Source organism: Eleginops maclovinus, chromosome 5 (genome assembly GCF_036324505.1).
Source record: "Eleginops maclovinus isolate JMC-PN-2008 ecotype Puerto Natales chromosome 5, JC_Emac_rtc_rv5, whole genome shotgun sequence".
NCBI lineage: Eukaryota > Metazoa > Chordata > Actinopteri > Perciformes > Eleginopidae > Eleginops > Eleginops maclovinus.
In genome coordinates this window covers 8,344,955-8,369,465 of record NC_086353.1, presented here as the reverse complement: position 1 = coordinate 8,369,465, position 24,511 = coordinate 8,344,955, and the positions used below count along the sequence as shown (strand labels likewise).

The window sequence follows — 24,511 nt, the reverse complement described above, 5'->3', positions numbered from 1 at the left end:
AATTTATGGGCTGTAGCGTTAAGATAAACTGCAAATTGTTTATATTTAGGTAAAGACACAGAGGTACAGAGACAGACAAGTACTGTTGTCTTCTTCATACCCCTGCTGTGAAAACTGAAACTTAAATAAGCTGACATCGACACCACTGACCATGACGTGTGTGTGTGTGTGTGTGTGTGTGTTTGTGTGTGTTTGTGTGTGTTTGTGTGTGTGTGCATGTTCTTTTAACCTCTTCATACACCATGACTGTTAGCAGGTCAAACAGTGATCAGTGTCACAGTGCTGTGTGTGTTTGTGCACATGTACACTGTGTGTGCCATCGCGCTCTGTATCAGGATGTGCCCTCAGGAAGTTGTCATGGCGATTTCAGTGATTGATCAGGATTATTGATCCCTAATCGAATTCCCACGGACAGTGTGTGTGTGTGTGTGTGTGTGTGTGTGTGTGACAATGCCATGGAATAAAAACACTTCCCCGTATATAATGTTATGTGATGGTCACCATGGAAACACACCCAAGGGGCGCCTACCGCTCACTGATAATAATGTTTGGCCTAGATACCCATCCTCAACCGATAGCAGAGGGAATGTATTTCAGCCCGTGTGTGTGTGTGTGTGCGCGTGTGCGTGTGTGTGTGCGTGTGTGTGTGTGTGTGTGTGTGTGTGTGTGTGTGTGTGTGTGTGTGTGTGTGTATATGTTTGCGTGTGGTGATGTGTGTGTATTTCACTGACTAATGTAAACGATCATTTGAACACACCACAGTGATGGAGCCGAAGTAAAAAATGAATGATCCTGTGGAGCGGAAAGAGTCTTGCATGAGTTACACGACAGTAAGTGTGAGGAGGATGAGATGAGCTGGAAGGAGAGGGAAAACGAAGGGGAGTGGGAGTGGATACACAGCCACAGAGAACCAATAACAACCGATTATTTTACACACACACACACACACACACACACACACACACACACACACACACACACACACACACACACACACACACACACACACACACACACACACACACACACACACACACACACACACACACACACACAGGATTCCTACAATGCTCATCAGTGTCCTTCTTGGGGAGAGGAAGATGTTAGCAGTAGAAGTCTCATTGAGTGTTTGTTTGATGTGTGTTGGTTATCTTTAAATGTGTTGTTGCAATACTTAATGTTTGATTCATGCTGCTGTAACAGTTATGATAGCTTAAGGAGTGTTGTCTGCTGTGGGCGTTGATTGGGTATAGCACGGTGTTTCTCTCCTCTGAGTGAAGATCTAATCTTAGTTTGTGGTAAATCCGTGGGTCTGAGAATCCTACACATTGGGTCAGAGGAAACGTTCTCCACAGTGTGGTGAAGACATTCTGCAATCATGTTGATTTAGGTGATCTCCTGACTTTATATCAAAAGCCTTACGGTCATTACAATTTCCACGTGTTCACTAGGGATTAAATAACATTAGATATCTCTATTTATCCTAAAGGGGTACTGTTGTGCAACAGTTGCTTTACAAAGTAGGGCGGCCACTACCAATTACCTTTGTTATCTAATCATCTCCTTGTTACTTTTTTGTATTAATCAGTTAAATGTTTTGGTAAATAACATATTAGAAAATTGTATAAAAAAAAGCAGTCCCATGTGGACACCAAATGGTTTGACTGATTTTGAAAATATTTGACATACCAAAGTGAACATGCTAACCACTTAATGCTTAGCATGTTACACTTACATGCTTAATGTTATCAAGTTAACATGCTAACATGCCAACATTTACAATAGCAGGCTGATAAGCTCACATTCCTAATAAAAGTAAACAAAAGCTTGTATATCATGTTACTATGATAAATAAAAGATGACATGGGACCTGTCAGCTTAAAGATTTGCATTATTACAGCCACGGCTGATTGAGCCTAAGAATAGAAAAGTTGTCTTTCTATTTTTAACACATCCATATTTGTTTTCTAACATGTATAGAGCATTATAGCCCTTCAGAACTTCTGCTGTGGGACCCTTGTTTTCTGTCTAATGGAGTGTAAACCTCAAACAAACACCCCCAGAACATTTTTTGGAGGCCATATGTGGAAATTAAAAAAATAGATAGAGAGTGTTTAAGACAAGTGTTCCCTGTAAGCTGTTAGCTTAGACCTACTGCACACTGTAGTTCTAATATTAGTTCCAAAAGTGGGATCCAGGGATTGCCAGGGAGCCTCAGGGAATTGGATGTAGCCCCCGGAAAAATGAGCTGTAGTTGAGTTTCATTTCTATTTAAGGACGTTAAATATGCCTATTCTGCCATTTTCACTCAGACTCACAAACTGTATACTACTTTAGTCTGTTAACTGAGGAGACTTCATAACAAGCATATTTATGCTATGGATATGAATCCAGTAAAGCTAAATTATGGAGAATACTTGGAAGCAATGGGGGACAATAACTAAATACATGTATTTAAGTATAGTGCATAATTTTGAGGTAACCCAAAAAAGAAAACACAAGCAATAATCATAAGAGGATTTTAGGCCTAATGACAAAAGAAAATATTAGTTGGACCCAGCTTAGGCAGTGCATACATATACAAAATATCACTTGCTCAGAGCAAATGATTTCAGGGCAACTTATTTCATAGTAACCTTGACATTTGTCCATTTAATATATAATCACAGTTTGTTCTTGAGTGTAAGTGGACATTTGTGCACAGTAAGTATGTCATGAGAAGAAGAGGCCCTTTTATGGTTTAGGTTTTTTTTTTTCTTTCTTCCTGTTGTGTCTTGTATAGGTTTTTGTGCATGTCAATGGTCTGCAAAGGCTCACGTTCCAAAGTTTTCTGCCACACACCCCCCCCCCCCCCACCTGCCTGACACGCCTCTATTGGACTCCTTTGTTTTCCTCTTCAAATAGTGACATCACTGTGTTACACTTGCACTTCTATTGACCAGCGCTAGATGGTACGTGATAGGATAAGGGGCGGACATCTCTAAGTGTTTGACCAATCACGACAGAGCCGACCAGCGAATCAATCAGAGCAGACTGAGCACTTGTTTCAGACAGAGGTTCTGCAGCACAGGAAGTATGAGAAAAAAAAGACCTTTTTGAACACTGAAGCATGTAAACATGTCACTTTAGAAGCACAACATACATATATTAACCTGAAAATGAAAAATGTGTAAATAAACATTTGGAATAATATTTCTAATTTGCTCATAACAACCTTTGCAATTTTACTTCAACAAAATGTGAACACAGTAACTTTGTCATGGAGTATTTTAACATCATGGTATTGCTATACTTTACCTTACTAAATGATTATTCTTCCATCACATTTTTTTTTCTCTAAAACTTGAAATAGCAAAATATATATATCACCAAGTTGTTGGAGCTCTGCAACACCTTAGAATCTGGTGAATGGAGTTACCTGCTGGGGGTTACTAGAAGCATCATTCTTTTATGACAGCAGCACCCTCGGATCCACCCCCCTCCCTCAACACCCACACACATTGTCCGGGGTCGTTGGCTGGTGAGATGGAGACAGACAGGGGGATATTGGGATGGGGTGCACTGTGAGGCGGAGGAGAGGGAACAGTCACATGCTCTGACTTGCTCTGTCAGTGTCAAGTTATACGGTATTAAGAACATAGCTCTCCAGCCAAATCTTTCAAAATAAAACAAATATTAAAAAGGACACATTTTTGAGGAAACAAAAAGGAATGCTAATGCTTTTTTGGAACGAGACATTTTTGTATTTATATTAATGTTCTTATTATTTACAAGTGACCATGTTTACTACCATCAAATTACAAGCTAAAAACCCAATGAATGCCATGCTACTCAACAGCATAACATTATTGGTTTTCTTGCAGACTTTAGGCTTTGCAAATGCTAACTCCCCTGTTGTATTGCAATCAGGCATACGTGCCTAAAAGTTCATTCAAGTCCGATATGTTACGAATATACCACTTTCTTTCAAGACAGCATTTTATCGTATGGAGTCGCTTCCGGGACTACCCGGTCTTATTTTGAAGGTAAAAGCCGAGGATCACCGCACCGCCTCTCCCCGGCTGGCTTGACGCGGGCTCTGCCTCTCCCGGTGCGCCTGAACTCCAGTACCTGAACACCGCAGAGCGCGTCCGGCGGCTGTGGGGACGCAGACGCACGGGGAGTCGCCTTGTTACATTGAACTTTACTTTTCCCGGTCATTAAAACTTCTGCGCCACATTCCTCTCTATTTTTCCTCTTTTTGATCCCCCGACTGACGGACTGAGTTTGGATATCGGCAGGGGGGAGGAGGCAGAGGACCAGCGGGCTGCTCTCAGATGGAGCACCAGGGCTCCGGGATTTCAGGGCGCACGGCGGACCCGGAGTGAATGACACCGGTGGATGGACGCTGCTCCCCGGTAAGGACTGCAGACAAAGTTTTGGGATTTTTGCTATAATATACTTTTTTAAATTTGCTCTCCTGTCCCGTTCACTTCGCTTGGTGCGTGTCCGTGGCACAAAAGAAAATGTCCAGAACCTATGACGCTCTCTGTCAATGGCGGTGTCTTCCTCAAAAAAAGGAAGTATTCAAATAATATTTTCAAAGGCAGTTATAAAGTATGGTACTGTGAGTGACCTTACAATACTTTATTGTAGGCCTATATATTCACATCATACATTATCTCAACAATTGTAAGACTCATTTTGAGATGTTTGGGTTTATATAATTCTGCAATTAATCACAGGATTGATAACAGTTTTTTTTTTTTTTTAGCTTTCTAAACCAGATTAATGTTTGGAAATGCTGTATCCTCATGGAAGACGTTGATATGACATTTGTTGGCCTTCAGAAGGATGAATACCAATGTATAACACTTACAGTGAAAAGGAAATGTTTGAATTTCTGGATATTTGTTTTTTCTTCTGCTCTGCTTTTATTGTGCTCGCCACCGTTGTGCATTCATGGTAAAGATTGGAGGCAATTTATGAATTTGTGATGAGGGATAAAAACTTAATGTGTTTCAGAGGTCTTAGAAATGTATTTTGTTCAGGTAACTGATATTTGGAAGGATGATGTAATTTCTACATGCATGGCTTGGCTGTCAGCAAGGGAGGTTAATAATGAGTTTTTAAAGAGTTTTGAAAGGATTCATCAGCAGGTTTTACAGAAGAAGGCATTTCTTTTTTACAATGATTGATTGATGTCCGCCCATCAGCTACTATTGAATCAAAACAAAAAGCCTAAACTGTTCGGCCCTGGACACCTCGCACAATCCAGGTGGTGTGCCCATAATGAAAACATACAAGAAAGAAAGATGCTGGCTGATTCAATCTCATTATTTTCATCAAATGCACACACACACACACACACACACACACACACACACACACACACACACACACACACACACACACACACTCCTCTCCACGCTGTGAACTTGTGTGCCAGCCTGCCTCTTGTCCTGTCACACTGTAGGCAGAGTATTGTTATATATATGTACATGCTTGCAATGACACATCATTGGCCAACTCTTCTATTATCCTCATCTTTCTTTATTTTTGTTTTCCAAATAATCAGACTCTTCCTCAAATTTAATAACAAATTGGTAGCTTTGGAATACATTGTCAGAAACGCTGAGGATCAATAAGCAATGCGATGAGCACACGGTGGACCAGAGGGAAGAGTGTTTGCTGTGCACTCGAGACAATGTGGACTGTGTCACATGCTAAGTCCCCTGCATACAGCCCATTAAAGCAGTAAATGTGAAGAAATGAAAGAAATTACAAATGTACAGCCAATAAGTGAATCTGCTCTTGTGATCACACTGTTAATTTAAACTGAGATATCATACAACTTGAAATTTTCTACATGATGAACTTTTACAAATTAAGTAGAAAATATAACTCCAACAGATATGTTACACCAATCATCATGAGTGGGAATTGATTGCAAACGAAAAAACACTTTATTCTGTTTATTGCAATATGAAATAGCAGTCTAAGCTACTCTCTCTCTCTCTCTCTCTCTCTCTCTCTCTCTCTCTCTCTCTCTCTCTCTCTCTCTCTCTCTCTCTCTCTCTGAATGTCCAGATTGCTTAAAGCCTGTCTGGATTAAAAGCATCAGCAGTAATGGCCAGTTGTCATCACTGAATTGTACAACTGTAGGATTATAATGAAGGGGTTTAAGTGCTTCCTGTTGTTTACACTTTCTGTGTTTGCACCTTTAGCTTGAGTCTGTTCATAAATACAGTTCAGGTTTTTAGTAGATTTATGTTTCCTGCACAGGTCTGCTTGCTGGCTGTGAGCCTTGTCCTGAAGGTCGCCTATTGTTTCATAAAAAACACAGAGAAGGATCTTTTTTTTAATGCTGCTGCTTCGCTAGAGGGTAAAGGGTCTCGTGGACAGGATGGCAGGCTTGACAGTGAGCGCAGTTCGAGTTTATTTTGAGTAGCTGCATTGCCAGCCACAAGGCAAAAACAGCAACACACACAGTCACACGGTAACACACACATGATGCATCAATATGTTGTCGTGTCCTGAGCAGTTTGCCGTTTGCCCCTGCGCCTTCTTTCAGGTTCAGGCTGTTCACAGCACGGCCATGACGGGCACCCAGGACCCAGACCTGCATGAGCAGCAAAGAGGACCAACGCAGGAGGAGGGGGATGAGGAGGAGGAGGGGGAGAAGGTGCATGTGTCAGTTGAGGGAGATGAGAGGGAAGAGGAAGAAGAGGAGGAGGAAGAAAAAGAGGAGCTGCCGTACCCCACTCTTGCACCAGTGGTTCTTTTGGCTCTCACCCAAACCAGCCCACCTCGCTCCTGGTGCCTCCGAGCTGTCTGCCACCCATATCCTTCTCCTAAAGCACTGCCAACATGTGTGTGTGTCAGTTTGGGACTCTGTTTATAACGTGAGAGACACGTTGTCTATTTGTGTTTCGGCTCTGTCCTATCTCAAAGCTGTTGTACCTACAAGGCACCCAGTGCTGTTTACTTTACTTTTAAACACAAGAGAGACAGGAAGAAGGTCTGAATTGTGCAGGTCTGTGTGTGTGTGTGTGTGTGTGTGTGTGTGTGTGTGTGTGTGTGTGTGTGTGTGTGTGTGTGTGTGTGTGTGTGTGTGTGTGTGTGTGTGTGTGTGTGTGTGAAAGAAAGAGAGAGAGAGAAAGTTTGTGTGTGTGTGTGTGTGTGTGTGTGTGTGTGTGTGTGTGTGTGTGTGTGTGTGTGTGTGTGTGTGTGTTAGTGAGTGTATATGATGGAAGACCTCAGGTATTTCCTTGGACCCATTAGCTGTAGGAAAAGATGGGTAACATCTTTCCATGATTGGAGGTTTCCATAGTGACAAGCCCTAATGAATCTCCAGGGTTACAGTCGCCTGTCAGTGGCATTGTTACCGGCCTCCGTTAATACAGCAGAAGGAGTCACAACAGAGTAAGAACTCGCATCACCTCCAAAACCTCGCTCTGCTTTTGCCTTCATCATCTCGCCTCCTATTCCCCTCCCTGTCTCTCACTCTCCGTCTCAACCTCTATCCACATCTGCTGATGACGTGAAGGTGTGAGTGTGTTATCAGCGCTGTATTGCTGTGTGTGTGAGTAGCTATGAATACTCCGAAGCATGCATAAACGTCAGCAACACCTCAGGGATTTGTCAAGCCTCTCCAAATTGAACATTTTCCACTGCTTATGACTGTGTGTGTGTGACTGTGTGTGTGTGTTCCTCTGCGTGCGTGTGTGACTGTGTGCTTGTCTGGTGTGCACATCCATATTTGTCAACGTCAGCACTCTGTGTACTCCATAAAATATGAATTCATAATTGCTGAATAAATAAAATGTACACCAAGAGGAAAAAGAGTAAGAAAAAAAAAACTACAAATGCCATAAACAAAACCCCTCTGTACCCTGCTGGGCTGTTACCATGGGCGCGTTGTACACTAACTGTGTCAGCACAACTTAGTGGACACACACACACACACACACACACACACACACACACACACACACACACACACACACACACACACACACACACACACACACACACACACACACACACACACACACACACACACACAGGCGTGTGAATGCCCTCACACAAACGAGGGAATCTCCCATGGAGAGGCTCTTTAGAGGAATCACCTGGTTGCTTGGCAACAGCGTAGCTCTGCCCCGACAGCAGGGTTACTTCTGATTACAGCGTTTGTTTGTTTTTGTGTGTTTGGTGTCTATCAATCTGTCCATTTCCATACAGCATGGCTACTGGCATGTGTCCCATTTCATGTTTATTTGATATGTTTCTATACTTTGTGTGTAACTGTGAGTGATCTGCGGGGGAAGTAATGTGGGTGGACGTTGTTCGACAGGGACATTAATGTGAGCGCACTGGGAGGGGGCAGTCCCCAGGAGCTGTAAGTCAAATTTTTCCTGAGGTGACCCCTCTTTCCTCTCTGCCTTTTTTCTTTGCACTCAGTACAAATTACAAATTCATTTCCCTTCTCGTGTCCTTCCATTTCCTCCCTTTTTGAAAACACAGCCATCGTCCTTTGTGCCATGTTTACAAAATACTGTACATCTCTACACCCTATAGCACATCTAACACTTTGATTGGAGCAAAAAAAGATTGGATTTTGCTATTATATAATAGTCTCTTGTACTCTTTCAAAGCTACATTGATTTGTGTAATTTCCTGTTTCTTCGGGAGGAGAATCACTCTGAGAGTGGAACAAGGTGCCCACTTTGTGAAGTGCTGAGCGTTTCCATGTAACATATGACACACATGGAAACATGCACACACACGTGGGGAGGTGCGTGAGCAAGTTGACACACGCACACACACACACACACACACACACACACACACACACACACACACACACACACACACACACACACACACACACACACACACACATGCATCACGCACATGCACGTACACACACAGGACATAACTTATTCAGCAATGCATGAAACATTCAGAGCGTTTCCTTTTGTTTAAAGATGAGAAAAGCTGTATCTGTCACTCCTTTACAAGTGCCCTTCTCCACCTGCCTTTCTTCTTCTGCGCTCCATCTGTTTTTCTCTTATCCCTCCTTACTCAGTATCAATCCCCTGCCCTCCTATTTATCTCCCTCTTTTCCTTTTCCTAAACTGACTCTTAATTGGGTTGAGGTGTGTGTGTCCATGTGTGTGTGTGTGTGTGTCTGTGTGTGTGTGTTTGTGGGTGCGTGTAAAGGGGGGGGGGGGTAGATAGGGAGGAAACGATGGATAGGAAGAGGTCTTACTCAAAGTAGGGTGAGCTGTCAGAAGCATTTCAGCCAATTAGCATGATTCGTGCAAGTGTTTCCATGGTTACTAGCAGTCACACTGTAAGGGGGTGGAGTCAGAGGACTTGACAACTTGCCAGTAACTTGACTTGGACCATCTTCATTTCACACACTCCAACACTCTCTGTCTTTCTCACTCACACACACACACGCACGCATACACACATACACACACACACACACACACACTCACACACACACACACACACACGACAGACTACGAGTTTAACTGGGTTACATTTAATCAAGTCTGTGTGTGTGGATATCAGAGTGCAAGCGGGGGTCTACGCAGCAAAGCGCATTGGGAAAATCGTGAGCAGGTTGCTCATTCATACAGAGTGGCTCACATGTGAGGATTTCCATCCAAACCACATGCTTTTAAGTTCAAAACCACTTCATAGTTTGGTCAGACTTTAAAGGATTGTAACTTTATTAAATAATTTACCTCAGAAAATAATTTGGCTGGTATGGAGCCTCCTCACCCTAACCCTCTTCTTGAATGCATTTATTTTCCTAGGTAGCTTTTGAAGAAATACTTCACATATAAAATACAAAACAATCATACAGTATGTTTATGACTTGCTCACCCTGTTAGCATGAATTGTCTACGAAAACTCTGTTTTCTTCCAATGTCTCCATGCTGAACAACAAATCACCTTCTGAACTTTGTTGTGGTGCCAGAGAAATGTCAAAGGATCACCAAAGTGATTAGGATTCATCCTCTGACTATAGAGTGTATGGTATTCAGTTCAATAGTCTTCAGGAAATATCAGTCCAAGCTGACTTCCTAACTCAAAGATGATGTATTAGTGTTAATCATGCACCTTCTTTGAGGGGGGTAACCAATAAGAGCGACAGGTGTCTTTATTGGTAAAAATCCAGCTGTTCTGCAATGATAAATGTTTGTAATTAATTTACATTTTACAACAATCTATTAGGGTTTGCAGTGAGTAAATGTAAATAAGCCTTTAATAAATAGGGTTTGCTCCTCATTCTCTGCAGAGCTTTTCAAAAAAGGCGACTGGATAAGTTACACTAATGAATTCAAGGACTGGTAAAAAGAGAGAAAAAAGAGCCATGCTGAAGTTATTCTTGATGGTTTGTACTTACATAGAGCTATAAAAATGGCAACATCTATTGTTTAATAAAGTGTGCCTTGTGAGGCAGTAGCACAACATTTAATCTAAAACCTCCTCAAGCTGAAAAACATGGCCATATATTGTGCGTGTATCCAGATGGCCTGTGTGTCCCTATGGATGATCCTTTTAAGATAATGAACATTGCAGATGAAAATGTTCCCTCACGCTGGCCTTAGCATGTGTATCCTCAGCCAAAGGTGGAGGATGATGCCAGAAAGATCTGGGTGATGTTATCTGATTTGATTTATAATGTCTGCCTGACCTTTATTACCTGTGTTGGCACTCGAGGGGAGTACAAGAGGGGAAGAGCACGGGAGACAAGGATAAGGTGGTATATCTTGGCGAGGGAGGAAGAACAAGAAGATGAGACAATTAGGGAGACAGTATAATGCATGGGGGCCATGTAACATTTTCAATTGTTTACACTTTAAGCTCTAATGGTCAGAGTCCTAACCTCTTTCAGTGCACTGAGCTTTTTTTTAACTCAGGCATGAAGCCATTTTTCTTCGTCTCATCTCTAATTTCCCTTGTTTCTTGCCCTCTCTTTCACTCTCCTCCACTTCTCCCTTACTGTATCTACATATCTATTTCTCACCCTGTCCGTTCTCCTGCCTCTCCATCTCTCTGATGATGTTAATTATTAAGTGTAGTTGTAGTTTATCTGTTGGCTGAGACTCAGGTTTCTAACAGGGAGTGTATAAGCTCTTCCCAAGGGCAGGCATATGTGAAGATGTTTAGAAAAAGAAAAGGGAGGGCTGGCGGTTCGTAGAGAAAAGGTAGTGTATGAGCATGAGAGGCTAAAGAAACACAAAAAATAATACGCAACGAAGATGGGAAATTATACCACAGTATATGAATGAAGAGGGATAGACAGAGGGCAGAAGGAGCAGAGCAAAGAGAAAAATAATTGGGCCAAAGAGAGGGGTAAAGGGCTGTAGAGAAAAATGAGAAATGATAGAGGGAAAGGTTGAGTGTGAGAGTAGATAAAGGAAGAGCAATGAAGAGACTGAAAGAGAGGGACAGAGGAGAGGACATTTCCTCCGCGTTTCATCACTGATGTTGAATGATGGGCCAACTGTGGAAAAACTCCCATCGCATCCATCACTCACACCTTGACCCTGCCCTGGCCCTTGTTTTTTACTCTGCATGTGTGTGAGAGCATGTGTTTTATGGACACTCAGGGTAACTTATATAGATGGAACAGGATTAAAACGAGCCTCCTCAGCGTTGAGGAAATAAAGGATGGAGCTGCGCTAAAGGACATCATTTTCCTTTTTGCGTGTGTGTGTGTTTGTGTTTTGAGAGCGTATTAATTATGTTGTGTTCCAGTCCAGACAGGATGCAAGCGGATTGTGAAACTCAGAAGTCAGTTCCCACGGTGAGATGGGGGTTCCCATGGCAACCAGAGCGAAGGGAGGACACTGGATTACCCTCTCCCTCTCGCTCTCTCCCCCTCTCTCTCTCTATGTCTCAAGGGTGATAAAGGATTGTACTCTCATTAATTTTTCTGCCCTCTTGAGAGCAAAGTGTCCGGGAAAGGGACTCTATGTGTGAGCGCGTGTGTTTCCTATGTGTATGCGCCATGTGCATGCTTCAAGGCTTTATTATGAACATGTCCTTGGCTCTTAAATACGCTGCTGTCATCCATTCAGCAGCTTTTAAGTGTGTGCGGCTGTGTTCGCATGAAGGCAACACAATCATTCCTTCAACTTTCTTCTTTAGACTATTTTCCTCTTTAAACCCCTCTGCTTACCACTTCTGAGCCGTGCTCCTACTTCTAGTTTGACAGCACGAAGGAAACCAAGATGCACTAACACCCGCCATATATGCAAGTTTACACTCAAACAGACTTCTAATGTATTTCTTGGTAGCTGTCTTTCTTTTGTAGTTGTGAGTACTAAACATGTCCACATGTCCTGTCAGCGTCTGTAAATTAAAGTTGATACTTTTTTAGCCTATTATAGCAATTTTCCACTCTTCAAAGGTGTTTTTTAGATTGCCACTTTCAGTTCTGTGCTTGCACATTTGATTGAAGCTGTTAAGTGCAAACATGTATACGCGCTTACAGATATTTTGCAAGATCGTACAATGTTTGTCAGCCAGAAAGATATGGCTCGTGTTTATTTTCTTTAGGGCCTCCGCTGGGTTTCTACAGACCATTGGTTAGATACAGCTGGGTGTCAAACCAAAGGGAAAACCTGAATAAGTGAACGGAGACACATAATGAATGCAAATGATTCCACATAGCACATAGCACAGAGCACAAGGGGTCACCGCGTGGCTTGATGAGAATGAAAATGATGTGAATAATATTCTATGGTCTTACCAGGCGCTGCATTTCAAAGGGGGAATTCAGAATGACACATTTTACAATTTAAATATACAGTCTGAGGTTTTGCAGTGCTTCTCAATATCTTGGATGGATGATATTTATCACTCAGGTAGAGTCTAGAGACTTGTAGAATTAGCACTGACGCTGTTCTGGCAGCTTGCGTTAGCACAACAACTTATTTAAACCCTTCATGTTATTTGCCTTTACGTTGACGCCCGATCTTTAATTCCATTCATCGAATCTCAGCTCTTAACTCAAACATTGACCCAGCAGCTATTACCTAAAGAGTCCTGCAGGAATAAGGCCTATACCCGGATATCAGTTCCATCCCTCATGGTTCCTGAATGAATGTCTCTGCTTAACATGTGTTTGTCACCATTTCTTCCTATGACATCATCATCAGTGAGTGAATCTTAAAGGTTATATGTGTCTCTAAAAAGGCGGTTGCTAATAAGTGTGTAAAAACTGAAGACTGGAGATTTCAGAAGTTGTCTGGGACATTTTACGCCCTCATGCCAACCACAAAAATGAATCTACTTATTTGTGGTGACGTTAAAGTTATGCAACCATGGTGTAGTTTGCTTATAGCTACATTTTAGCTTTCTACTTCTTTTGATTGCAATAACACTTCTGAAAATCTGATCGTTTATTAATATTACTTATTAAAATGAAAGTGGTTTTTCGACCGAGTTAATTTTCTGCCTCAATAATGACAAATTTGATCCAATGGAAAAATCCTGTTGGCTCTTTGTTAAGGGTAATTAATTGTAATCAATGTTCAAACTCTGTTGTGTTGTTCACACTTAACCTCATGACACATGGTTCGAGCGTGTGAGCATCTTGGCCATCCTCCTGAACTGCGTGACTCTCGGGATGTTCCAGCCCTGTGACCGCACACCCTTCCTGCTGCAGGTAAAACTCACACACACACACACACACACACACACACACACACACACACACACACACACACACACACACACACACACACACACACACACACACACACACACACACACACACACACACACACACAATCTGAAATTACAACCTAATTATGTTCAGCTCTAAGACTTTATTATCAGGGTCTTCAAAGTTTTTGCTTTAATTTTTTTCTCGCACTTAATCAGTTTACACTAATCCTGTATGGTTTTGTGTGTGTGTGTGTGTGTGTGTGTGTGTGCAGGCCCTGGATGATGGCATCTTTGTGTTTTTTGCCGGGGAGATGCTGGTGAAGATGGTGGCTCTCGGGATCATAGGTCAGAGCGGCTACCTCAGCGACACGTGGAACAGATTGGACTTCTTCATTGTTGTGGTGGGGTGAGTTGCCGGACAGACGCACACGCCCACATGCACACCTACACACGCGCATCTGACATTAAATATGAGCCAAAATCGTGTGTGTATGTGTGTGTTTTGTGTAAAGCTTAGACACTTGTTTAATGCCAGTTAAATGTCAAGCGTGTGTGTGCGCGTGCTTAGAGGAACCGGTGGACGTTTATGTGTGTGCGCGACAGCTCTGCAGAATGACAATGGCATCATTCGTTCCTGAGAGACAGAGACCTCAGTGATTGGTAGTTAAAAGGCTATGTATCCCAGAGACAGTGCACTGCTGGATTCCCTGCAGACGTCAGAGTTTGCCAAGGTCAGGCTGATCACGATGCCATTGACACAGTGGTGGCTTTCCCTCTGCGCAGAATGCTGGAGTACTCGCTTGATGGACACAATGTAAGCCTGTCAGCCATCAGGACCGTCCGGGTGCTCCGCCCACTGCGAGCCATCAACAGAGTTCCCAGTGAGTTTTTCTCCTTATTTTTCAACACACACTTCACTCAGAAGTCGGGCTAGGTCATATATCAATATCAAATCCATGTTGTGATGTTAGACTTGTAAACGTCTTAGGTTCTTGACATGCTAATATGGTAAGTGATGTCTATCCCACTTCAAATGCTGAAATACAGTAAAGTGATGTCGTTTTGTGAACTAACCATACTTTTATAGTACTGTACTTAAGTAAATTTAGAGGTACTTCATGCGACTTTATACTTATACTCCACTATCAGAATAAACATGTTGTTTCTCCCCTGCATTTATCTGACTGCTTAAATTACTTTGCAGAATCAAATAATTATTAAAGATTATGATATAATATATTAATAGTTCACCAATGATATAACATATATTATACGAAAATTCAGCATAAAGATTACTTTTAGTTTTGGTATTTTAAATATGTTTAGATATATTCTCTATATCACCCAGCTCTATTCAAAATGTAAAAGGTTTTTATTGTCTTTCATTGTTTTGGCTCTGTTCTTTGGATTTTAAATGAAACATTAACTGTGAGGTGAAAAGTGCTGACTCCGACCTTTTAAGAGTGTTCACAGCCGACCAGTACAGTTGGAGCCGAACAGTATAAGACTCCTCTGACTTTAGGACAATGCAGCAGGTCGAAGACTGTTAAGACAGAAGAGAGATGGAAAATAAGGAGAGTTTTATGAGCAAACCTTATAACAGTTCTTGACTCTACAAGACACTGACCTGACTGCAATTTATAATCAGTGGAAAGTTACATGAACATCACTTGCTTTGTCTCGGTTGTGGTGCAGGGAATCAATTCCCCTAAGATCCAATTCCAAAGAAAAAAGTCAATTGCTGCACACATTAGTCTTTGCTGCATCGATTTATTTAAAAAGAGTCAATGTGTTGACAGACAGAGGCCTTTCTCAAAACATATAAACAATCATTAAGTAACAGATGGATTAAATACAGCCCATAATTGCATGGTAGTACAAAGGGCTCTGATCAAATTACTGACTGCCATCCAAATCATTGTCTGTTTTGCTTGCTTAATACTAGAACGAGGGCAAAAAGCCTCCAAAACAGGCAAGATGTGAAGATGTCTGTTGTACAGGCCTGGCAGAACATCAGCAGGACAGATACCAAGTGTCTCCTGACATCTGTGGGTCATAGCCTTCAGAAAGCCACTGACTTAATATTAAATATGATGACTGTGAGAGAAAGACTGCTTTCACTTTCAATCCATCAACTCTCTGTCCCCTATATGTGGTGGGCCAAGTATAAAAAGGGATGCAATGTTTGACATGGGAACACCCTTACCTGAAAGTCAGCAATCACATACAAAGCCAAGACAATGAAAAATGTGTTACTGTCCTTGAACTCCCCTAATTGTATTGCCATTAACAGCTCCTGCTTTTCATTTGATTAATGCATGTTTAAACAAATAAGGCCACGGTGGGCAAAGTCAAGGGAATCATTGTGATTCCCAGGTTGTTCTTAATAGCTTCACACTATTGGCCATCCAATTTTTTCAAATTCAGTGACCTAGGAAAAACCCAGGCTGAGTGTGTTTCAAGTAGCCAAGTCTAAAAGCAGTGAAGAGGAAGCATTTGCATCTGTAGACTTCAGCAGAGTGGAGTAACAGTGTTTGGACAGTCACTATTTACCATTCAATACATTTTACTGGTCCAGTTTATTCAACATACATTAAGGCGTCTCCCGTTTACAGTGACTTCCTGTGACCTTTATTTTGCTATAAAGCCGCAGATGCTATTATGTTCCATGGATGTATAAAGAAAACTGGATACAGGATGAGTGTGGGGCTTTAATGCCACATTTTTGGAGTGACCAATCTGTGGCATATACAACTTCTGTGTCAATTAAGGTAATGCCATTTGGTCATAAAAGTTGTAAAATGCACTAATAGTTTCTGCTCTACGGGCGAGGAAGATATGAATAATTTTATACTCAGGTTTTCAACTTTTTTTGGCTTTTACCAACTTGCACACGGATAAAATTGCCTCCACTTCCAATGCTGTTTCCAGTTCTCTTTATAAATCCATGGTGTGTCACAGTTGCCTATGGTGTTTGTGCTGCATGTGTGTGTGTTGGCAGGCATGCGTATCCTGGTGACCCTCCTCCTCGACACACTTCCCATGCTGGGCAACGTGCTGGCACTGTGCTTCTTCGTCTTCTTCATCTTCGGCATCGTCGGCGTGCAGCTGTGGGCGGGTCTACTGAGGAACCGCTGTTTCATGGGAGAGGATGTCAAAATGTGAGTTACCATAGTAACCGGCAGATGTCACGTCAAGGGACGCATTGGCCTCATTGGTTTGAAACCTCCTTAAAAAGTTTGCTCACAACTGATTAGCTCTTTCCATCAGCTGTTATTTCTTAGAGAGGATCAATAACACTGATGGTCTGATCTAGTTGTTCTCTAATCAGCTCCATCTGAGAGTAGGTAAATGTGTTTCCTGCAGTGACCTCCAGCATTAGGGATAACAAATCAAGGGATTAGGGGGGCTAAGTGAATTTCTGTGTTCCGCTATTCAGGGACTCTCAGTGGCTGACTCAACATGATCCCTCAGAGTTTCACTGTCACTCCAGCTCTCTCATACATGATCCTTCACGTCATGCTTGATATCTGTCTAACCGACACTGGTACACAATCGCTCTCAGCCTCGCTCCCACTCACATGTACACAAACATGATCAGATAATATCACATAACATCAGATAACATCATGTTCAGCACCTGACCTCACATCTGCTCAACCTTTCCACTCAGATAATAATCCCTGACAGTGGTGGCTGTATGTAGAGTTGGGGGTTCAGATACAATGTTGTTTGATAATGATTGTGCAGGTACTGTTACTGAATTAAAATATATGATGACACTGAATTTACAGAGCAGAACACTCTACGTGATTTTGAAAAGAAAAAATCTTTTAAAAAGTTAAAACTACAACAGTTCACTCAGTGGGGTGCAAACAAAAACACTAAATCATTTTAATAACATATTAAAATCAAAAATGGTTTATCAGCACAACAATTAAAGGTCCTTAATCACACGCAGAAAATTGAAAACTTGACTTAAAATAAATAAATCATTTATTTATTACATTATATTATAAATATGTTGTCCACAAGTACCACATAATTATATAAGGTTAGTTGAAAGCAATAATATTAAGTTTAAATACTAAATATTAGGTTCAATATATTATATAATATTATAATACTATTGCTTTCAACTAATCTAATAAAAGTGTGTAATCTGTTGACAAAAAAACATTTAATTGAAGTCAAAGTTACATTTTTTACATACAAACAATCATAAATGTAGTCATTTAAAAAAATTATAACCTAAAATATAGTAAATATAATTATAACAACAGGGAATCAGGCTAAAACGGAAGGGAGTAGGATTTTCCTGAAATACATAACATGACTTAGGAGTGCATAGAGTTGTATCAGCAGAGACCCTGCTGCCTCTCCCTGTTTTTTTCTTGCTTTGCTGCAATTAGAAGACTTCTAAGTGTCGACCTCTATGAAAATGTATTGACAAAGTGCTAGAATTGTAATCACGCATCGACTACAACGAGGCAGATGGCCTTTGCGGCTGGTGCCGGGGAGGAGGGGCCAACTTTAAATGTTGTGTTTACAAACCACCATTGACAAATCCTACTGATCACAGCCCATAATAACTAAAGGCATTTAATAAAATATTGTGATTTAGGAGTGAGTAGGCAGAAGGGTCTACTCAGTTCCTTGCCATATTGTTCCCTGTTGTCACATCGGAGAGCTGTAGACTCAAAATAGTTCAGTTTATTTTCACTAGAACGCAGTATTATGACAACAACAGAAGCAGCACTGCATTATTCTAATTTTATCACCAAGCCAGGACTCTGTGATTGTATTTCTAACGTAGTGCAGCTGTATCAGGAAAGACAATATCACATTGTTTTTGGCTCCTGCTTTAAACTCATGTTGTCACAATAGCCTCCTAAATAAGTAGCATATACATTTCCACCCAAAACGGAATTTATTTTCCGTTAGCATTTGAGACAATAAACAACAAAATAACCTTTTTGGATAAGAAGTGAGAGCACTGCTCCTCTGTGCCCCGTCTCTACCCCGCACATGATTGATTGCTTATCTCTCCACTGCACCCTTCCTCTCTCTTCTTTTTTCCCCTTCATCTGTATTTCTTTTTCTGTTTCCTAATTTCCTCCCTAAACACCCTTGTGTATTACGCACTGTCTTTCTGTTTTCTTCTCAGAAACCAGAGCGTCTGCACAAACAATAGGTTGTTTAACGATTTATTTTCCTAAAAATCATTCAAACGTTACCTGAATTTGTCCAGATATGTATTTTCTGTATTCTAAGCCCCTTTTGTGATTCGTTTTAAAGCAACCAGAGCCATTCTATGTGTTTCCTACTGGACCAAAACCAACAATAAAATGGTTTGACTATAACAAGTTTTATTTGTGCTGCCAGATTCTAATACAGCTTATTCTTCGGTGTCTTTGAGCTCCATTGTTGTAAAAAAAACTATTAAAAATACATCATTGAGCGCTGTCACATGGTGAAAAGTTCCTCTTGTTTAATGAACATGGGCAATTCAGTCTATTGAGTCAATCTCTCATACTCATTCCCGTTGTAGCTCACCAAATGGCTATTAATCTGTGACTGAAAATAGTCCAACAATCACTCCTCTCTGAAAACGACAGTGAGCTACTCTTAATGCAAAATGATTTTGTATTTTATTTACTGTGACCCATTTTTAAAGATTTACATCTTCTTAAGGATGGGCTTGGGGCAAAGTGCCACAGACAGGGAAAAAAAGTAAAACAGTTCTGAGAAGCAGTCTGCTTTTAGAATAAGGAAACCTACTTTAAGCACATATATTATATTATGTATATTTTTGCCCCAGCTGTCCCAAAGGTCACAGTATGTATTGGCTCTCTATCCTCTTTTGTTAGTCTACCCTCCGTAATTAAGGTGTTTCTTATGAATTCACACACAATGTTTTTCTCTCTTCTCCAGGAGATATAACATCTCCTTCCTGAGTGGCTACTATAAGCCAGATGGCACTGATGACCACCCGTTCATCTGCTCAATGGAAAGAGAGAACGGGATGCTTCGATGCTCAGATGTTCCTCGCCGCCGTGTGGGCAGGACTTACTGCCTCCTGGGTCCTGAGGAGGCCCATACAGAGGATGGACTCAGAGTAGATGATTCGGGGTCATGTGTGAACTGGTACCAGTATTACAACGAGTGTTTGACCGGGGAAGTAAACCCACACAAAGGAGCTATTAACTTTGATAACATTGGATATGCATGGATTGCCATTTTTCAGGTAGGACTTATATAAAGGGATTGATCTTTTATCAATAATGATGATGCAAATAATCTCACTGTGGTTACTGTGTGTGTGCTGTCATACAGGTGATCACTCTGGAAGGTTGGGTGGACATCATGTACTACGTCATGGACGCACATTCTTTCTACAACTTCATCTACTTCATCTTCCTCATTATAGTAAGTGCACTCTCATGCACACACAGATCTAACATAGGTTTTACCTTTTGATGTTGTAAATCATATTAAAGTGGGTTTTTCTCATTTTCCTCCCTGTTTGGAAATGGGGTAGGCAAACATTTTAAACTTAGCGGCATCCACCAGGGTTGAAAATAGAAGCTTTTGAAGAAGTGCCAAAAACTGCTTTTAGAGCCACATGAAGCTGTCTCCAGCAGATCAATCTCCATAGACCCCCATGTTAAAATGCCCCACTTCACAGCAGGAATACACGTTTACAGCCCAGTACAGAACATGTTTAGTCTCCATAGCAAATTTCTACTATTTTTGCTGTTAATGTATAAAAGCATGCATAATTAAGAGCGAGGCCAATGAGTGACAGGTGGGGGGCCGTCAAAGATTGGCAGCCACTAGCTTTCTTTCATTCTACATCACCCAGGCCTGCCTCAGCTACACCACTTTCGCCACTTTTGGATTAGTCTGGAGTAATATGGTGGCTTCACTGCCATGATTGCAAGGGCTTGAGCCCCCCACATTGAGCTTCACCACAAACCTTCAGAACTGTGTATAACATCTTTGTTAGAAACAACTTCTCAGCATAATTAAGTCCAGTTAAAAACCTCTGCAAAGGACATCCTAAAAGAGGCCCTATTATGCTTTTTGGGGTATTAACTTCCTGTAGTGTGTTATATTGTTTTTTGCGCATGTAAAGGATCTGCTAAGGCTAAAATCCCAAAGTGTCTCTCCCTCACATAGTGAGTGTCATGTTTATCTCGTCATGACCAGGTGGGCTCCTTCTTCATGATCAATCTGTGCCTGGTCGTCATAGCAACCCAGTTTTCTGAAACGAAGCAGAGGGAACACGCCTTAATGAAATCGGAGCAGCGGGCCCGGCAGCTCCACCAATCAGCTTCAACTCTGGCCAGCGACAGCCAACCAGGGAGCTGCTACGAGGAGATCATCCGCTACCTGGGTCACCTGGGCCGCAAGGCGTGGCGGCGACTGGGTCGCTGCTTTGCTGGGACACGCAAACACTTTCACTGCGTGTGTCAGAAAGACCATGGAGGTGGAGCGACCAGGGGGGGCGGAACTAGTGAAATGAACGGACTCGCTAACCGGCACTCGGGCCACGTTCCCAACAACCTTTCACACCTTCATCAGCTTTATCACCAGCATCACCAGCATCATCATCACCACCAGCACCCCCAGCCTCAGCAGGAGCCTGAAGTGAGAAACGGAGGGAATGGTTTTAATTATCCGTTCATATCGCCCCTCCTCAGCCACCTGGATGCAAAGGCCCGGGACAAGAAGAGACTGGTTGCCAAGGAGACTGTCAACAGACTGCCACAGCTGGTGCTGGAGCATGGTGAGAACCAATGGTTGTGTGTGTGTGTGTGTGTGTGTGTGTGTGTGTGTGTTTAAGGGCATAAGAATGTGTGCTCTAAATAGCTTGTCAACCTGGTCCCTGCAGGTGTGAATGCATGGATATGTTGATTATTTAAATTAAAGAGGTTGTTAACAAAGCTTTAAGGGAGAGTTCACCCCAACATTTAAACACATATTCTTCCTCTAACCTGTAGTGTTATTAATGAATCTACATTATTTTTGAGTGAATTGCAGGGTGTTGAGGATATCTGACTCACCTGGAATATAGGGGATGGATGGCATTAGCTATGTTTTTGTTTCTGAAATGTTTACCAGTCACTTAGTTTTACCGGTGTACTCCAGTCATCTAAATTACAGACCTTGACATGAGCCAATTTAATTAGAGAATGTTTTCTTTATACAAAATTACAAATGCCTCCCATGTCACTGCACAGAACAAGTGTGCATTTATGGAAAACAGCAAAAGAGGGAGTGGAATTGAGGTGCTGTAACTACCCCTAGGATTTATTTTATAACATCATTTACTTTTCTTTATTTCTTTAAGCTTGTCTGCATCCCTCTCTATGTGTCTCTCAATTTCCAGTGTAGCAATGCACCTCCTAATTTACTAACTTAACAATTTCAAAGCACAGACACTCACTCTCTTAGCTGTGGGGCTTACAGCAATCATATGCCAACATATTTAGACACTAAATTAAACCACTGGCCAGCAGTGCATCCACCAGGAGCATATATGTGGGCTGAAATAATGTTGATTCATTAGTCGAGGTCACCGGCAGCACCAGTTTGTGATTTCAGAAATTGATGCTGAAATGTTGACAATGCTGTATTTTGCTGTGTGCAAGCCATGTCTGTGGAAATTGTATATTAAGATGGGTGTTTACTTCGGTAGGCTTGTAAACTTTCTATTTATTCCTTGAGCTGAATATATTGCTTTGTGTTTAAAGTCAAATTACACTGTCATTTTGTGGAATTTAGTCGTTCTGCATATATGCGTGTGCTTGTGCAACCCCCATAACACCAGCAAAGGAAAATCTTTGGCTCTGTTCATGGTACGAGAGGCTTGTACTCAACGTTTTGGTGTAGATCAGTAATGATTTCTGGCATGAGACCTTGCTGTTGAGTTTTTCAAATGTGTTTTTGACGCTTTGTGCCATCCATGGATTTTATCTTAGAAGTGATGATCATCATGTTTTTTTTTTGTGGAAACAGAAGTGATAAAAGAGGTTAGAGCAAAGTACAATCAAAATATTTTGTGAGTGAGTATTCAGAAAAAAACATGGAAAACATAATGGTAGCAACCTTTCAATCAAAAACCTTCACAAAACCCATCTTTATCTGATATCTCCAACACTATGCATGTCACACCAAAGCTGATAATAGCGCTCAAGGTAAGAAGAAAAATACTTTGGATTTTCAACTGAACTGTCCCTTTGATGTGCCACTGTGTTTTGTGTAACTTTGCTTTATTTCTTCTGATTCTTTCTTTAATTTTTTTTTATTTGAGGCTCGCCCTCGGCAGCATTTAGACATGCAGCTCACAGAAGTCTGTCACCTCTGACACAGTGCATGTGGATTACATTTCCTTTTTTTGAGCTCAAAGTATTATGAAAAAGGAGAAGAGCTTCTGCATGCCCTGCAACTTTTCTTTTACATTAAAACGCGTTCAGTCCTCGATCAGCCTGCGAGGCAAACTGTACACTTTGAATGTATTTCTACATTCAGGTAATAAGCCTGAAGGAAACACATCTGTCACCCTTACATAATATTGCACTTGGGGCATTGTTGTCCTATAGGATTTGTAAAAAACAAATAGGGAGACTAATTAATATGATGTATGAAAGGGGAGGTCAACACACATTGACAGCAGTTTCATGCTGCATAAACAATGATCTGTTAAAAACATTAGGCAAATGCTGTCATACAACAAAACATTGTGTTTAAAAAATATGTCAAAGGAGTCATAACGCTTTAGTCAAACCTACTCAAGCCTACAGATTGCGGTTTTAACAATTGATAACTCATCCAGAAATAATCTCCCTGACCTTTTTGTACAGATTTCATCCTCTATGGTTGATTACCTTAAATCTGAGGGGAGATTTAAAATGAAGGAATTAGGATGTGACTGTTCATGAAAATGCTTAACAACAGGATATTGAAGATACATGTCACCCTGATTGAACCTCTTTTACTTACTTACAGTAAATGTGTTATAAAATGCATTTTAAGATAATTAACGACAGCATGTCTTGGCAGAGACAATGTAAAGTTACTCTGGATAAATCACACCCATTGAGAACTTGCCCTTGAAGATTTGAAGGTGCTGCTTTTCCAGATTTAAAGGGTTTAAAGGGGTCTTCCAGAGGAATGCAAACCTACAAAATTGGGGGACAAATTTCACAGAAACAAATATCAAATTCAGAGCAGCAGAAGTCAAGATATCCTGACTTTAAATCCCTGGTACGCTCCAAAACACAACACATACTTCTGAAAACTCCATACAAATCTATTTTGCCAAAGTAACACTGAAAACATCCCAGTGACATCGTGTTTTTCTCAGACTACACAGTTGGGCTTTATGCTTATTTTTCGAAAGCTAAATTCATAATGATGACATTTCAACTTTAAATCAACATTCGATTGTTGAATCTTTTTTCTTGTCTATTCATTCTGTTTAAGCCCAGTATTTCTGCACAGTTGCAGATAAAGATGAAACTACACTAATCAGTGTTTCCCCTGTTTACCAGCACTGCAGAATTATGAGTGCCGATGCAAAAAATTTAACTCAATCATTAATATTTCCTACTCTCGCGGCTTAGTTTCTCCACACACGCATGGGGTGGAGCAGAGGAGAGACAGGTGAGGTGAGGATAACACTGTCTGTACCGGTTGCAGACAGGCTCTAAATGACTGGTATTATCCTATTCATAGATTCCAGTGGTGGCTGTGAAGGATTGCTCCGATTTGTGTGATTCATACATTTTATAAAACTCCAGAGAGGTGTAAAGTTGAAAAGTCA

At 41.3% G+C, this 24,511-nt stretch overlaps 1 protein-coding gene across 1 annotated transcript in view; it reads left to right on the top strand.

Annotated features, from left to right (window-relative positions):
- The first annotated feature begins 6,577 nt into the window (after positions 1-6,577).
- The window catches only part of LOC134865207 (voltage-dependent T-type calcium channel subunit alpha-1I-like), a 44,561-nt gene continuing 26,627 nt past the window's right edge, over positions 6,578-24,511 (top strand). The window contains exons 1-8 of the mRNA XM_063884670.1: positions 6,578-6,822; positions 13,585-13,678; positions 13,953-14,086; positions 14,464-14,561; positions 16,682-16,841; positions 19,615-19,927; positions 20,017-20,109; positions 20,893-21,472. Of these exons, the coding sequence (XP_063740740.1) occupies positions 6,578-6,822; positions 13,585-13,678; positions 13,953-14,086; positions 14,464-14,561; positions 16,682-16,841; positions 19,615-19,927; positions 20,017-20,109; positions 20,893-21,472 (1,717 nt within the window). The remainder of the gene's footprint in view (positions 6,823-13,584; positions 13,679-13,952; positions 14,087-14,463; positions 14,562-16,681; positions 16,842-19,614; positions 19,928-20,016; positions 20,110-20,892; positions 21,473-24,511) is intronic.